General features: G+C 36.5%; 1 protein-coding gene across 3 annotated transcripts in view; it reads left to right on the top strand.

Moving 5' to 3' along the window:
- CADM2 (cell adhesion molecule 2) overlaps positions 1–16,524 on the top strand; it is a 491,388-nt gene that overhangs the window by 318,017 nt on the left and 156,847 nt on the right. For all 3 annotated transcript variants that reach the window (XM_017848170.1, XM_017848169.1, XM_017848168.1), the window contains one exon: positions 1,500–1,637. In XM_017848170.1, the coding sequence (XP_017703659.1) occupies positions 1,500–1,637 (138 nt within the window). The remainder of the gene's footprint in view (positions 1–1,499; positions 1,638–16,524) is intronic.

Raw genomic sequence — 16,524 nt, 5'->3', positions numbered from 1 at the left:
ACCGGCTAATTTTTTTCTTTTTTTTTTTTTGGTGTTTTAGTAGAGATGGAGTTTCACCATGTTGGCCAGGATGGTCTTGATCTCTTGACCTCGGTCTCCCAAAGTGTTGGGATTACAGGCGTGAGCCACCGTGCCTGGCCACAAAGTACACAGAGGATAATATTCTTTTAAGCNNTTTCTTTTTTTTTTTTTTGGTGTTTTTAGTAGAGATGGAGTTTCACCATGTTGGCCAGGATGGTCTTGATCTCTTGACCTCGGTCTCCCAAAGTGTTGGGATTACAGGCGTGAGCCACCGTGCCTGGCCACAAAGTACACAGAGGATAATATTCTTTTTAAGCTTTAAGAACTATGAAATCAGGAAAGAAAGAAGCTAAAGTTAAATTGTAATTTGGTAAGGGATAGAGAAATATGTTTGTGGGTTTTTTTCTTCATTGCAGTCTACCTTTTAAAATCTCTACACTAGTAAATTGTAAAGTATATTGAATGATTGTTTTTAAGATTTACACACAGGTATTTTCACAGGTAAAATTTTACAATTGAGGCCAGGCACAGTGGCTCAGACCTGTAATCCCAGCACTTTGGGAGGCCAAGGCTGGTGCATCACTTGAGGTCAGGAGTTTGAGACCAGCCTGGCCAACATGATGAAATCCCGTCTCTATTAAAAAATACAAAAATTAAGCCAGGCATGGTGGCTGACGCCTGTAATCAAAGCTCTTTGGGAGGCCGAGGTGGGCGGATCACGAGGTGAGGAGTTCGAGATCAACCTGGTCAACATGGTGAAACCCCATCTCTACTAAACGTACAAAAATTAGCCAGGTGTGGTGGCACCCACCTGTAATCCCAGCTACTCGGGAGGTTGAGGCAGGAGAATTGCTTGAACCTGGTAGGTAGAGGCTGCAGTGAACAGAGATTGCACCACTGCACTCCAGCCTGGGTTCAGAACAAGACTCTGTCTAAAAAAAAAGAAAAAAATTTATTCGGGCATGGTAGCACACACCTGTAATCTCAGCTACTTGGGAGGCTGAGGCAGGAGAATTACTTGAACTCGGGAGGCGAAGGTCGCAGTGAGCTGAGATCAAGCCAGTCCACTCCAACCTGGACAACAGCATGAGACTCTGTCTCAAAAAAAAAAAAAAAAAAAAAAAAAGTTACAATTTAATTTAAAAAACTACTTTGAGCTATATGCATCTTACATACTTTCTTGATTTTCTTGATACTATATATGTATATATCTGTACACATACACATATGTATGGATATGTATATGCATTTATGTGTATGCGCATGTATATACATTTGTGTGTATGCATATAGACATATACAACTATGTATGTATACACACACACAGGAAGCAGTTTATTACATAGTAGTTTGTTAACTTGATTGAGAACTTCTTGTCAATTAACCATCCAGTTCAGTTTCATGTGTGAAAGTAATAGACATAATAACAAATCAGCCCTGAAGATTGATGCTCACTTCATCATTTGCTTAAATTTCAGGTGTTCCTGAAAAGCCTCAGATTAGTGGATTCTCATCACCAGTTATGGAGGGTGACTTGATGCAGCTGACTTGCAAAACATCTGGTAGTAAACCTGCAGCTGATATCAGATGGTTCAAAAATGACAAAGAGATTAAAGGTAAAGAATAGAAAAATGAAAATCAAAATTAATGTGCTGAAACCAGTGTAACATGTTGGGAAAAGTCATTTTACATTATTTTCAAACCGTAGTATCTCTTACAGATTATGCATCATTTGAACCAGATTTACTCATTCTTAAGTAAGGTAATTTTACAAGGTATATTAATATGTAAGTATAATCCCTGTGTGCCTCATTTTCCTCTTCTGTAAAATAGGTTTAAAAATAATATACGCCTTATGGAAAAGTTGAGGGAATAATTCAGTTAATATATGAAGAAACACATAGATTCATATTTCACAATAATAAGGAATTAGCATATATTAGATATTATTATTTCAGAACTCACATATAATATTTAGGTTAAAGACAGAGAAACTGTATAAATTATTTCTTCAACTTGGTTTCGGGAATTATAGAGTTCTGAGAATAAAACTGGCTAAATATCAATAAAATTGATTCCTGTTAATTCTCACGAAAGGCAAAAATGTGTACTTGTCTAAGTAAAAGTGCATACTTTAAATTCTTTATACACCTAAATTTAAACTCCCTCTCTATCTGTCTCACACACACACGCACACACACACACACACACGATGAAACATGCATTCTTTAGGAGGGGAATAAGTTTATAAGGGAGATGGCTTAATATTTAAGTATAAGAATTATTTCTGATGATTATTAAAACATAATTCCTATGCCATTGTAATATGTATTATTTTCAACATTATCTTCTATGAGACAGGTTTATGCAAACCATTCTGCTTATTTAAAAATGTTACTTATCTATTTATTTTTAAGAGATAGGGTCTTGCTCTGTCACCCAAGCTGGAATGCAGTGGAATGATCATAACTCACTGTACCTCACACTCCTAGAGTCCAGGGATTTTCCCGCCTCAGCCTCCCGAGTAGTTGGGACTACAGGCTTGCATGACCATGCTTGGTTAACTTGTTTTCTTTTTTGTAGAGATCATGCTATGTTGCCCAGGCTGGTCTCGAACTCCTGGGCTAAAGTGACCCTCCTGCCTCAGCCTCCTAAAGTGCTAGGATTGCAGGTGTGAGCCACCATGCTCAGACGTTCTGATTATTTTAACCTATAATTGTGATAACTTATACCACACTAATTAATTCTTCGTAATGGGCATGCAGGCTTAGCAGATAAGATTGCCTATATTACTGAGAAATTATGATTATAATCCACACAATTGTTTTTATCAGTTTCCTATTTTAATTACTCTTTCTCTGCATATTTTTTCCCAAGAAAAAGTCCTTATCCATAATTTTACCCTGATCACTATCTTTGCCTTAGTATTTCTAATAAATATACATTATTGGATTACATTTTGAGAAATGTCAGTCCCAAGACACAAGTTAGACGTCTTATTATGCTAAATTAAATTTCAGGTTACTATGTAACCTGATTCTTGAATTCTGTCAAGGCTCAGTAACATCCATTCTAATTTTGCCTCTAAGATACGTTAGTCTAGGCATTTCTGGACTTGGTTAGATCTCTCTTTAATGGATGTTCCACACTGCTTCCAGAGTTATCTTACTACGACAAGAATCTGATCCAGGCACTTTTCTGCTTAAGCATTTCTAATGGAAAGCCCTAAACTTTGGAATAAGTTTAAAATCTGCTTTCTGTAGCCTGTAAGAATTCTCCAGGCAGTGAATGCTTACACATCACATATTTCCTTTTGTGTGAAGGTCTTGGCTTGCACTAAAATGCACTTCTGATATACAATCCTTCAATGAATTATTTTATTACCTATATGTTTTTTCTTCCTAAATTCTGACACAATTAGTTAATTAATTTGTTGTTTACTTAGTTCTCACTTTGTTAGTATTTTGTTTATGTTCCAAGGATTTGCCTCTCTTGTATCCTCAAGGAGGTCATACACTTTCACTATTAAGTACCTCACTAATATTGCTTGATTGTTTTTCATATTGTAGCTGCATGACAAACCCATGATATACTCAGACATTTATAAAGGAAGTGAATTTTTGACAAAATTGGCCTCTGTTTTAAATGCCAAACAGATTTAATCATACACTGGGCAGGAGGGGAAAGATTTTTGCTCATATGAAGAAATATGAAAAGTTTAATCTTGTAAACAACATATTTTAAAATCATCTGAACCAAGATCAGAACAACAATGAAGACAGAAATAGGTACAGAATCAGAACATGGTTCTATGCTGTATTGAAAACTTGTGAAGATACCATTTTTTCTATGCTCTTCAATGCACTGCCATTTACAGAGCATTTATCTCTACACTTGCATCTATCTATCTATCTATGTATCTATCTATCTAATCTTGTAATTCTTTAGCAGGTTTAAATCATTTGTCTCTCTAACCAGATGGTGAACTTTCTGAGTGGCATATATTTATTTTTGTAAGTGTATATGTAAATACAGTTAGGTAAAGACTACTGCACACAGTGAATATTCACTATAGTTGCTGTTTCTGGATATGCTAAGAAAATGTCACTCTTCCGTCTTTTAGCAAACCCTCCTCATTTAAAGGAGTAATCCACCTTATCCGGCACTATTTTCTCTTTTCAGAGATAAAAATTTGACTTCCTATTACCATCTAACTGTTTTTAGTATAATATCACTTGACATGTTTTAAACAGACACTCCCTAGCGTAAAATAGGCAAACGGAAAAGACAGGCTAATCAAATTCAATTAAATTCAATTCACTACAAAATTGTTAAAATGCCTCTCAATTTCACAGTATTCTATGGTGCATTGGTGAAGATGCAAATGAAGAAACCGAGAACCTTGACCTGCAGCTGTTTAAGATGTCTTTGGGGTTATCAAACATGTTATGGAGAATATTTTCCTAAAAATAGACACATTTATACGAATCTTCATCTTTTCTCTATCACTACCTGACATATTAATTTTATACCCAAGTTTCTGGGTAAAAGTCACTTGAAAGGTCTAGTTTATGGAATTTGTCCATACTTGATTATAGAACAGTGGTTCTGAAGCTATAGCCATTAAGCACAGGACATCATCAAGTACAGGGTTTGCTGAATCTCAGATTATCAGGCCTTGATCCAAGATTTTCTGGTGGAGCAGGCCCACGGGGAAACCTGAAAATGTGTGTGTTTACCATTGTGTTAAATGTGTGAGTGATGTTGACCTCCTGTTTCAGAATCACATTAGTATGCAGAATATAAAATGAGGAGTATCAGTGAACTATATAGAAGTCCTGCCTCTGTCTCTGAGCTTTATTTTTCTCCTTTGCTAAATAAGGATAATAATGGTTGCTTCAAAGTGCTTTTGCAATAATTCCATATAAAACAATACGAATGAAGTGTTTTCAGAGTCTAAGGAATCACTGAATACATTTTAGCTATTATTATCATTATCATTGTAATTCTTATTTTCAGGAAATCATGATGAGTTGTACCAATTCCTAAATTAGTCCTAGAAATATAAACAAATAAAACAAAAATATTCCTCCCAGGCTTTCACAATTGAGAAAGAGATATAAAAACATAAGACATAACAGACACAGATATATAAACTGGCTACAGTTTTCTGCAGAAGTAGCAGATATCAGCCCTACTTTGTGGGAGAGGTTAAGGCTCAACAGTTCATTTATGGAAGCAGGCACTCAGTAAATATCTATTTATTGAGTAAATGTGTCTTAAACAGTCTATAAACCAAACAGTGACTGAGGCAAGTCTCAGTCAATTTAGAGGTTTATTTTGCCAAGGTTGAGGACGCGCCCAAGAAAATAACACAAATCACAGAAGCATCTGTGGTCTATCCCTTTTCTAAAAGAGGTTTAAAGACTTCAGTATTTAAAGGGGAAAGAGCAAGCAGGAGGGGAATAAGAGGCGGAAAAAGGGGTTTGGGGGAAGGGTAGACAGGGAGGCAAGTGGTTACATTCTTGTGAGAGTTTGATTATCTCTCAGTTCATCTACATTTTACATGAGAAAGAGAGTACAGGAAAAGTAAATTATGCACTTGTCTCTCAGTCAATCTACATTTTACACAAGATAACTATGTGAATAGATGAAGTGGAGGAAGGAGTCAATTATGCACTGTTCTCGGGTAGGCAGAGGGATTGTTTCTAGTCTTTCTCTGTCTCATACCTGTGAAGTAAAGCTGGTAATTTGCATTGTCATGGTTAGATTTTACAGAACTCTGTTTTAGGGCTAGTTTATAGGGATGGCATGTATTCTGATAGATGATCGGACCCAGAAGGAATTTCCTTGTCAGCAGTTTTGGAGAGAGACCATTTGGGGAGATACATGGCCTTCTGTTATTATGAGGCTATGACATAGGTTTGTGAAATTGTAGCTATCATTTCGTGAAAAGAAAAGAAAAGCTTTTTTTTATTTATTTATTTTCATTTCTGAGATCCCAAGCTTAACTTTCCCTTTGGCACAGTGATTTTGGGATCCTGAGATTCCTGTTTGCTTTCACAAAGGAGTGGAATTCATCATATGTGTTTGGGACAAAAGTAGGTGGTAGGACACTTTGAAGAAATGAATTTCATATATCTATGCAGAATAACAGCATGTGATTGAAATAACTAGGAAACTTTATGTGTGGTATAGGCATGAGAAGTAAACAAAGAGGCATGGTTCAGTTATGTCATGAAAGAGCGTTTATTCCAGATTAAGGTTTTGAAATTTATTCTATAGGCGATAGTGAAGCTTTTTTTATAAGCTTTAAAAAGTAAAATGAAACAATCATAATTTCATCCAACTCTGTTTTTTATCCCCTCTATGTGAGTTTTACTCAGAAATCCCTTTGGTGCCTCTGGGCAGAGCTGCATCCAAAACCACAGGTAGTTTCACTGCAGCCTTTAATCTTCTGCATAGCAAGAAAGCGAATAGCTGCCATTTAGTGTGAGAAAAGATGTGCATTGCCTTCCTAAGTCTGTCAGCTCCCTGAGAACTTATATTTACATTAAACTTGTCATTCCATGTATAAGTTTAGTTCTGTGCAGTTTGAGGATTTACTATTACAAAACTTTGAGATCTTTCCTACCTAAGTAGCTTTTATATTAATGCATTAGGCAGCATTCTATGATAACCCTTAATTATCCACACCCTTGTATAAACCCTTCCCCTAGTGTGTAGGAGATAATTGTGAATATGATGCGATAGGATTGTCTCTAATATGTTACCTTATATTACAAAATGAGTTTTGCAGACATCACTGTGGGTCCCTTTTGAGTTCATCAAAGGGAGATTATCAAGGATGGGCCTCATACAATGAGGCAAGTTCTTTAAGAAGGGGTACATTTTTAAAATGTACATTTTTAAAAATGTACCCCTTCTTATTTCTTAAAGTCAGATTATTTTCCTGGCCTAGAAGAAAACAAACAGCTATGTTGTGAATTGTTTATGGGTGCCATGTGGCAAAGAACTGTGGGTGACCTCTAGGTGCTGAAAGCAGTCCCAGGTGACAGTTAGTGAGAACATAGGGACATCAGACATGTAGTCTCAAGGTAATGAATTTAGTAACAATCAGAGAGCTTGAAGAGGACCCCAACTCAGATTGAAATTAAAGCCCCAGCTAATATCTTTATTTAGCCAAGTAACGCTGAGCAAAGGCCAAGGTTAAACCATACCTTGACCCCTCACTCACAGAAACCATGAGATAATAAATATATATTGCTTTAAGCCATTAAACTTACAGTAATTTGTTACACAGCAATAACAGGAAACTGAGATCTAGAAAGACAGAATATTTTTTCATGGTCACACATCTAGCAGTTTGGGGGGAATTCTGAAGACTAGCTTATTAGTTAAGAGGCATTGCAAGCCTGAGCTGGTAAGTACCTAAACTAATGGATGACAATCGAATTTTTTACAAATAAATGGTTCTGAAAGGGAAGATAATTTTCAAGTGAACTTGATGAATGATCTGGACAGATGGAGTAAAAGCAAGCATTAAGATTATAAAATTCAGGTGCCTAAATGACTTGGATAATGAATGTTCGCTCATTAAGAAAATGAGAGGCAGTAGGAGAAATTAATACACATACAAATTATAATATGTTCATGGTATGGATTAGCTATGTCCCCACCCAAATCTCATCTTGAATTCTAGCTCCTATAATCCCCATGTGTTGTGGGAAGGACCTGGTGGGAGGCATTTGAATCATGGGGGTGGGTTTTTCCCATGCTGTTCCTGTGATAGTGAATAAGTCTCATGAGATCTGATGGTTTTATAAAGGCAGTTCCCTCCCCTGCACGTGCTCTGTTGCCTGCCACCATGTAAGACATGCCTTTGCTCTTCCTTTGCCTTCCACCACGATAGTGAGGCCTCCCCAGCCCTGTAGAATTGTGAGTTCATTAACCCTCTTTTTCTTTATAAATTACTCATCTCAGGGATGTCTTTATTAGCAGCATGAGACAGACTAATACACTAATGAGATGCTGCTGTAAAGTTACCCAAAAGTGTGGAGGCGACTCTGAAACTGGGCAATGGGCAGAGAGATAGGGACAGCTTGGAGGTATCAGAAGAAGATAGGAAAATGTGGGAAAGTTTGGACTTGCCTAGAGACTTGGAGGGCTCAGAAAGCAGGAAGATGTGGCAAACTTTGGAACTTCCTAGAGACTTATTGAATGGCTTTGATCAAAATGCTGATAGTGATATGGACAACAAAGTTCAGCCTCAGGTGGTCCCAGAGGGAGATGAGAAACTTGTTAGGAACTGGAGTAAAGGTCACCCTTGCCATGAAAAGACACTGGTGGTATTTTGCCCCTGCCGTAGAGATCTGTGGAACATTGAACTTGAGAGAGAGAATTTAGAGTATATGGCAGAAGAAATTTCTGAGTGGTAAAACATTCAAGAGAAAGCAGAGCATAAAAGTTGGGAAAATTTGCAGGCTGATGATGCAGTAGAAAAGAAAACCCCATTTTCTGGGGAGAAATTCAAGTGGGCTGCAAAAATTTGCATAAGTAATGAGGAGCCAAATGTTAATCTCCAAAACAATGAGGAAAATGTCTCCAGGGCATGTAAGACACCTTCAGGGCAGCCCCTCCCTTCACAGGCCCAGAGGCCTAGAAGGGAAAATGGTTTCCTGGGCCAGGTCCAGGGACTTCTGCTGTGTGCAGCCTCTGGACATGGTGCCTTGCATCCCAGCTGCTTCAGCTCCAGCTATGGCTAAAAGGGGCCTACATATACCTCAGGCTGCAGCTTCAGAGGGTGTAAGACCCAAGTCTTAGTGGCTTAACCATGGTGTTGAGCTTGTGGGTGCACAAAAGTCAAGAATTGAGGTTCTGGAACCTCTGCCTAAATTTCAGAGGATGCATGGAAATGCCTGGATGTTAAAGCAGAAGTTTGCTGCAGAGGAAGGGCCCTAATGGAGAACCTCTGCTAGGGCAATGTGGAAGGAAAATTGGGGTCATAACCCCTACAGAGAGTCCCAACTGAGGCACTGCCTAGTGGAGCTGTGAGAAGAGGGCCACTGTCCTCCAGACCCAAGAATTTTAGATCCACTGACAGCTTGAAGCCTGTACCTGGAAGAGCTGCAAACACTCAATGCCAGCTGTGAATGCAGCTGGCAGGGGGGGCTGTACCCTACATAGCCATGGGAATGCAGCTGCCCCAGGCCATGGAAGCCCACTTCTCACATCAGTGTGACCTGGACGTAGGAGCCCACCTCTTGCATCAGTGTGACCCGGATGTGAGACATAGAGTCAAAGGAGATCATTTCAGAGCTGTAAGAATTGGCTACCCCGCTGGATTGTGAAATTGCACAGGGCCTGTAGATCCTTCATTTTGGCCAATTTCTCCCATTTGGAACAAGAATATTTACCCAATAACTATATCCTCATTGTATCTAAGAAGTAACTAACTTGCATTTGATTTTATAGGCTTATAGGCAGAAGGGACTAGCCTTGTCTTGAGATTTTAGACTGTGGACTTTTGAGTTAATACTGAAATGAATTAAGACTTTGGGGGACTGTTGGGAAGGCATGATTGGTTTTGAAATGTGGGGACAATCTGTGTCTCCATCCAAATCTCATCTTGAATTGTAGCTCCCATAATTCCCACGTGTTATGGGAGGGACCCAGTGGGAGGTAAATGAATCATAGGGGAAGTTTTTCCATGCTGCTCTTGTAATAGTGAATAAGTCTCATGAGATCTGATGGTTATACAAGGGGCAATTCCCCTGAACATGCTCTCTTGCCTGCTGCCATGGAAGACATGCCTTTGCTCCCCGTTTGCTTTCTGCCATGAGGCCTCCCCAGCCTTTGCTCCTCCTTTGCTTTCTGTGAGGCCTCCCCAGCCATATGAAACTGAGTCCATTAAATCTCTTTTTCTTTATAAATTACTCAGCCTTGGGGGTGTCTTTATTAGCAGTGTGAGAATGGACTAATACAGTTCATTCTTTAAAATGTCGAGGTTGAGGCTGGGCACAGTGGCTCATGCCTGTAATCCCAGCACTTTGTGATGCTGAGGCAGGAGGATCAATTGAACCCAAGGCTTGGACACCAACCTGGACAAAATAATGAGATCTTCTCTCTACAAAAAATTTAAAAATTAGTTGGGTGTGGTGGCACATTAGTCTCAGCTGCTTGGGAGGCTGAGGTTGGAAGATCATTTGAATCTGGAAATTTGAGGTTGCAGAGAGCCATGATAGCATCACTGCATTCTAACCTGGGTGACACAGTAAGACCTTGCCACAAAGAGAAAAAAGTTTGAGGTTGAAGTAATTATAATTATGCAGAATTTAAAAGGTTATGCTTACAGTAGCTTTCTGAAGTTAAGTGATTTATAATGAGGAAAGAGATTTTGACTATATAAAGGTCTGGCATTCTGTAAATTTTAGCCTTTAAAAATAGCCATTTCTCATTATGTGTACAGTGTGCTTCAAACAGAACTTCTCTCCACATGTGCTCCCTGCCCTGAGAATCATGCTGTGTATACCTGGATATCCACGAAAGCTGGACTCCGTAGTGGGTCACTGAAGTTTGCCAGTATCTAATGGCATTGCCATTATTCTATAAGCATGATTTACTTATTATATACCATGTGTTTCAAAATGTTTGGCCATCAAGCTCGAATTGACATTAGCTATGTTTCCTTGTGTGAGTAAGTCCTTGCCATACATTTTAATGTCAATCAAAGATGGTGCAGCTTCTAATTTTCAAGTTAGCAAAATACAGCATAATTTTACTGTAAGCTGCTTAGTAAATAATACATCGGCAGCTGGAGAAGAGTGAATTTCTAAATGCTGTGTTTCTCAAAAAGTGGCCTTTAGACCGCTTAGATTAGAATCACCTCAGGTGGTACTTTACAAAATGCAGATTCCTGGTTTTAAAGTAGACTTACTAAGTCAGAATTCCTGGTTGTCAGGCCTAAAAATTCTACTATTTCTCATGTATCTATAGTGGTCCTTATTATCAATAAAGTTTCAGAACCCATGGGATTAGAGCCTAATAAGCAAAGCATTAATAGGTATTTAGGAAAGAAAGGAAGGGACATCCTAAAGTACTAAGCTTAGAAAATGACTTTCAACATTCTGTGTAGCTTATGAGTTCTTTCTTGGAGGGGCATTCTGTACTATGGAATCGGGATATACTTGAGCATTTTAATGTTTGAGAATTACAGCAATAATTGCTTTAACCTACATCTTAGTAATATTCTCTGGCCACATAACTCTATTTTTTATTTCTTTATTTCTTGCTTGCTTTTTTTTTTTTTTTTGGATTAAGCTTTGTGGAAACTACTTGATAAATGGTAGATTATATATTTATTTACTTTATTTGGTGTTGCAAAACTGGTTTTGTCCTAAGGACTCATTTAACATCAGTTGTATAAAACCTTAATTTGAATGAGTAAAATATTAACATGTAAACCAGAGATCACAAACTCTTTGAAATTAAGTATAAAAGAAGAGGAAGAGATTTGTGGCCCCTGAGTTTAAAGTCCCTGCATCATGTATAATAAGAATGAATTTAAAATATCGTTATTTAAACTTATAGTATATGCCATTTATTTTTTTAACATCACAAAGTGCTGGGATTACAGGCATGAGCCACTGTGCCCAGCCTCAACCTCAACATTTAAAGACCTATTATTTTTATGTTCCTTTATTTACACTTACTGCTTTGAAAGTGGCCTTGCCATTTCCTCCAGAACATGCTGGGCACTATATAACGTGAGAAAAAAAAAAAAAATGAATCACATTTACCTGTGGATATGTATATCTGTGTGTGTGTGCACATAACTTGAAGTTTTCTCAATGGTGTTAAATGCACTGCCTCAAGACTTTCCAGGCAATGCTAGGAGATACGTAAATCACTCTGTAGAAGGATATTTAATGATTGTTCCATGTGTATATGAGTGGTAGAGGAGAAAGAATATTCACCAGAAATCGTGGAGAGTCTTTACTTTTTCATATTTATTTTAAAAATAAGTTTATTAAGATATAATTGACAAAATCAATCTATAGATATTTAAATTTTGTAATTTATTAAGTTTTGACAAATGTCTATAGTAGTGAAATCATCACCACAAACAAGATAAAAAATGTATTTATTATCCCCAAAAGTCTATTTATATCCTTTCTAACATCTTCCCTGTACCTTCTCTGCCCACCCTCTACCTCATTCCCAGGAAACCATTGTTCTGCTTTACGATACAATAGATCAGTTTACATTTTCTGCCAGTTTGCATAAATAGAATTATAGAGTCTGTACATATCTTTCTTTTTTTGGTCTCAACATAAATATTTTGAGACTCATTCATGTCACACATACAGTTTCTTTTCTGTTTTCTTGCTGAGTAGTATTCTATTGCATGGATATATACACCACAGTTATTTACTCGTTTACCTAGTAATGGACATTCGGGTCGTTTGTAGTTTGCAGATGTTATAATAAAGCTACTGTGAACATTTGTGGGTAAAATTTTGTGTGCCCATATGTTTTCATTTTTCTTAGGCAAATGCCTAGAAGCCGACTGGCTGAATTAAATGGTAGCCATATATTTAATTTTTTAAAGACCTTGCCAACTTTCCGAAATGTTTGTACTACTTCACAAAATCCAATTCATTTATTGTATTATATATATCTGTATGTATATATACACATATGTGTGTGTGCATATATATATATATATATATATAGTTTGTTTGTTTGTTTGTTTTGAGACGGAGGCTCACTCTGTCGCCCAGGTTGGAGTGCAGTGGCACAGTCTTGGCTCACTGCAACCTCTGCCTCCCGAGTAGCTAGGATTACAGGTGTGTGCCAACATGCCTGTCTACTTTCTGTAATATTAGTAGAGACAGGGTTTTGCCATTTTGACCAGGCTGGTCTTTAACTCCTGACCTCAGGTGATCTACCCACCTTGGCTTCCCAGAGTGCTGAGATTACAGGTGTGAGCCACCACACTCAGCCGTATTACCATAGTATTTTAGTTTTATGAATCATGCTTTAGTTTTGTGTATGAGAAATTTTCATCTACGCAAGATCATATGCTTAGTTACAGGAATTTAGTGTTGTTGCGAATTCTTATACATTGTTGGAATGGAAAAGAAAGTTTCGGTATGTATATCATGAGACACATGAAAACTTTTTTTTTTTTTTTTTTTTTTTTCTGGATTTTACATAGTGTCAAGAAATTGACCAAATAAATTGTTTCTTTTTAAACTTGTGTTTAATTAATGTTGTTAATCAATGTATTTAATTTAAGGGTTAAAGCAAGTGCATACCTTAATCATCTAGCACTCAGAAACCCATGAGGAATCCTGACATTATAATAACAAAAATATTCAAATTTGCTAACTCTACAGCTCTCATCTGGTGATGGAGAAACTTAGTTACTGCTCAAGTTGTCTTCAGGTTATTTCAAAAAAATCCTTTATGGCTTCTTCATATGCGAGGAAAAATACGTCTTTCATTCTTTAACTTTGGATTTTTCATGGAAATTCACTTCATGATCCTTGTGGCACATAGTGGGAGAAGGTAGCTTTTCCCATTACCTTTGGCTAATGACCGTCTTTGAATGCATAAGATATTTTACAAAATTTATGAATCATATTTTACTAAAATTAACGCATTAATTATTTGATTACCCTGTGTCTATGAAAAATACAATAATTAGCTGGACGTGGTGGTGCACACCTGTAAATCCAGCTACTGGGGAGGCTGAGGCAGAAGAATTGCTTGAACCTGCAGTGAGCCAAGGTGATTGCAGTGAGCCAAGATGGTGCCATTGCACTCCAGCCTAGGTGACAAGAGCAGAACTCCATCTCAAAAAACAAAACAAAACAAAAACAAACAAACATAAAAAGACATTGGATCCAGTTTTTCACAATGTAATCAAATTGACATCTTAGTGTAGCAGTATCTATTTATTTATTTATTTTTTTGAGACGGAGTCTCGCTCTGTCGCCCAGGCTGGAGCGCAGTGGCCGGATCTCAGCTCACTGCAAGCTCCGCCTCCCGGGTTCCCGCCATTCTCCTGCCTCAGCCTCCCAAGTAGCTGGGACTACAGGCGCCGCCACCTCGCCCGGCTAGTTTTTTGTAGTTTTAGTAGAGACGGAGTTTCACCGTGTTAGCCAGGATGGTCTTGATCTCCTGACCTCGTGATCCACCCGTCTCGGCCTCCCAAAGTGCTGGGATTACAGGCTTGAGCCACCGCGCCCGGCCAGCAGTATCTAAATGAGTTGGTAAATTACCTTCCATTTGTGTTGGTAATGGGAAGTTGATTGAGATAGATTATTTTACTTATATTATGTTATAGTATAGGTTACAGTTGAATCATGAAGTTCAAGTGCATTCACTGTCTACTATTTTATTTACTAGTTTGGAAACAAAATGCTCTGTTTCCTGAAAGTAGTCATTATATAAAAAGTCTTCCAAGGTAACCTTCCAAGAGAATAACCAATCTTACTTCCCGTCACATTTTTCTCTTCCATCAATAATTCTAAGTTTAAAGTGTTATTTGTATACCTCCCAAATTGAAGCCAAACATGTTGTTAGCTCTGTTTATTTATTTTCACATAGCAACATTATTTAGATATAATTCATGTCATCAAATTCATGTAAAGTATACAATTTAACAGTTTTTAAATAAATTCACAGAACTATGAAACACTCACCACAATCAATTTTAAACTTTTATGATTCTACAAGAAACCTATTAATGATAACTCCTAACTTTCCCCCAACTGTCTCCACCCCAACTCTAAGTAACCACAAATCTACTTTCTGTCTGTATAAATTTGCCTACTGTGGACATTTCATCTACAAAAATATGTAATATGTGTTTTTTGTGATTAGCTTAGCACAGACTAATATCATCTGCGTTGTAGCATATATCAGTACTTTATTCTTTATAATTGCCAAATAATATATCATTGTATGCATATTCCATATGTTATTTATACATTCATTAGTTGATGTACATTTGAGTTTTTATGCTTTGGGGCTATTATTTTAAACTCTGCTATAAAAATTTAGGTGCAAGGTTTTGTGTAGAAATATGCTTTCAATTCTCTTGAATATATTCCTAAGAATAATATTGCTGCTCTAAATGGTTTCTGCTTCATATACCTTAGGTGCTCTCTTTACGTAGATGTATATGTATTTATAATTGTTATATCTTTCTAATGGGTGGTCTTTTCTATCATTTTGAAATGATTTCCATTATTTTAATAACATATTTTATTTTAAAATCTGCTTTGGCTGCTATTAGTATAGTCACTCTAACTTTCTCTTGCTTGCTGTTTGTATCATATATTCTTTTTCATCCTTTTATTTTCAGTCCATTTGTATCTTCAAATCTAAAGTGTGTCTCCTGTAGAAAGCATATATTTTGATCATTTAAGAAATCCAGTTTTATAATCTCTGCTTTTGATTGAATTTTAATCAACTTACATGTAATCTTATAATCAATATTGGTTAATTTCCATGTATGATATTATAATAATTGATATAGGTTTATTTTCATCCATGATTTTACATTTATCTTCTATGTTTCATGTCATTTTTGTTTTATATTCCTTCTTTACTACTTTATGCTATATTAAGTAAATATTTTCTAGTTTAACATTTTAATTCCTGTAACAATTTTCACTTTGTTTTGAATTATATTTTTAGTAGATGCTCTCAGGCATATCATATATCTTAACTTATCAGAATCTAAATCAGATTCATAATAACCTAATTCAGAAGATATAGAAATGTTACTACAATATAGCTGTTTGCTCTTTCTCCCATTTTTGTAGTATTGTTGTTAAACATATTACATTTTAATATGTTAAAAACACAACAATACATGGTTACAACTACTACTTCATATACTGTTATGTCTTTAATGAAGCTGAGTAAAGCAAGAATAGCAAGTACCTACAATTTGTCACATGAAACATATTATATATGTTTTTAATTCTCCTAATTTCTTCCTGCAAATTCAAGTTACCACCTAAAATCATTTCCTTATGATTTTGTGATGGAAAATGTGACAGAAAAGTAAGATTAGTTATTTTCTTGGAAGATTACCTTGGAAGACTTTTTATATAATGACTACTTTCAGGAAACAGGATAAAAACTTACTTTTATCCACTTCCGTTGTCCTGTTATTGTCAAATATATTGCGTTTTCATATGTTATAGACCCTGTAATACAATGGTAAATAATTGTTTTATATCATTAATTTTGTTTTCCTGAAGAATCTTTGTTCTTCTTCTTATTTTTTAATCACTTAAGAGAAGAAAAGAGAAGAAACACGCCATTTTAACCTCTTTTTAATGATGAAATTACCTTTACTGGTGCTTTGTTGTTGTTGTTGTTTAACTATCTGAGATCACTTTCTTTAGCCCAACTTTCTTTAACACTTCTTATAAGGCAGGACTGCTTTAATAACTTCTCTTAGATTTTGTTTACCTGAAA

This window comes from Rhinopithecus bieti, unplaced genomic scaffold (genome assembly GCF_001698545.2).
Source record: "Rhinopithecus bieti isolate Rb0 unplaced genomic scaffold, ASM169854v2 scaffold_29976, whole genome shotgun sequence".
NCBI classification, from domain to species: domain Eukaryota; kingdom Metazoa; phylum Chordata; class Mammalia; order Primates; family Cercopithecidae; genus Rhinopithecus; species Rhinopithecus bieti.
Note: the sequence above shows the minus strand (reverse complement) of the source record. Positions and strands in the feature narration are given on the sequence as shown.